The sequence below is a fragment of the Gekko japonicus genome, unplaced genomic scaffold (genome assembly GCF_001447785.1).
Source record: "Gekko japonicus isolate JY-2015 unplaced genomic scaffold, Gekko_japonicus_V1.1 scaffold358, whole genome shotgun sequence".
Lineage (NCBI taxonomy): Eukaryota > Metazoa > Chordata > Lepidosauria > Squamata > Gekkonidae > Gekko > Gekko japonicus.
The window spans coordinates 57756-59287 of NW_015161962.1; the positions used below are offsets into that span (position 1 = coordinate 57756).

The 1532-nt window shown below is 51.9% G+C and overlaps 1 protein-coding gene across 1 annotated transcript in view; it reads left to right on the forward strand.

Moving 5' to 3' along the window:
* The window catches only part of LOC107126050, a 6283-nt gene that overhangs the window by 1857 nt on the left and 2894 nt on the right, over positions 1-1532 (forward strand). The window contains exon 3 of the mRNA XM_015429548.1: positions 104-236. Within this exon, the coding sequence (XP_015285034.1) occupies positions 104-236 (133 nt within the window). The remainder of the gene's footprint in view (positions 1-103; positions 237-1532) is intronic.

The window sequence follows — 1532 nt, forward strand, 5'->3', positions numbered from 1 at the left end:
AGAGGACGGGGACGGGGACGGGGGCGCGGGGGGGGGCTCCAGGGCCCGCCAGGCTCAAGGCCCCTCCCTGCCTCCCTGCCTCCCTGCCTGCCTCCCCTTGCAGAGCGGAGGGTGCGCCGCCTGTGCCAGCTCTTCCCCCGCGCCCTGCGCGCCCTCAGCCTGCAGATCTGCCACGCCCGGAGGAGGCTCATCCGCGTGGAGGTGCGCCTGGAGCGGCGGCGCGGAGGCGAAGGTGGGTGCGGGGGGGGGAGGCGGGGAGGAGGAGAGGCAGCCCCGCCCCGCCCCGCCCCGCCCAGCGCTCCCTCTAAGCTGAGTGAGTGTGAGCTGGCTCACGTGTTTTTAGCCTCCGGCTCACACATCTTTGTCTGGGCTCAGGAAGGATGGGGCTCCAGAGCAAACTAAGTTATGCAATATCCAAATGGCTGGCTCGCCACTTGAATGCCAGGAGCTCCCAAAGTAGGATTTTGCTCGCAAGACTCCACAGCTTAGAGGGAGCCTTGGTCCTGGCACTGGCAAGTGTGGCTCTTCAAAATGCCCCTTCTGGCCTTCCGGGACCCCCGAGCCCAGCCACCACCCCCTGTAGAGGGAAGCCTGAACACCAGGTCCTGACATCATCAAATGTAGTCATAACATTCCCTGAGCTCTGCAGTTGCCAGCTACTTTCACAAGTGTTTTAACTTGCAGTTTCTCGTGTACTCAACAAGATAGTCTCTTGATTCCTTCACTGCAGTATTCCAGACACTTCACACTAGCTTACACTGTTACTGAGTTCAGTTTCCCTTGCATATATGAGTGCATGTTTCCTATAATTTACAAGCATATAATAGGAGAAAGTGGTGGATGTCTGTTGTATGATGGAAAGAACCAAACAACAATGAAACCACTGCTCTGCTAAAATACTAATTTACTGTGGTCTGTCAGATCACCACTGCAGAATGGTTGTGAAAAGAACAGGTTCGTGTGGTTTAGTCAAACAGCAGACCAAAAACAAACTGAATTAGCAAAGCTAATCTTAATATGAAGATTCTCTTCTTTAAATTATTACTTGGATGGCCAACTGTAATAGTCACAGTAGATTATATCCGTACTATAGAGTCAGTGTGGCCCATATTTATGGAGCTATGTTTTGAAATTCTGTTAAATTGTCAGATTTTACTGGATAGGATTAGGATAACACACATATTCATTTGAGCAATGTAGATAGATAAAATGTACGCCCTGACACATAGATGCTACAGCAGTAACTGAGGTGTTATAATTACAGCTGACAATAGAAATGCTATAGATAAAATACATACAACTTTTCTCAAAGAGTACAACAATCAATCTTCCTATGGAACTTCTTTTGAGTAAATTAGTAAATTAGAGGAAAACAAGTGGCGGACCCGCGATACTCGCGGGGGGGGGGAGGCAGAGGAGGAAGCAGCAGGAGGAGGTCAGTCCCCCCCCCATCCCGCCGGTTCCCCGTCTCCTCCACCCCGACTTGATCTCCCCCCCATTGCCTTCCCCCCCCGCTCCTTGCTGCTCTCCCC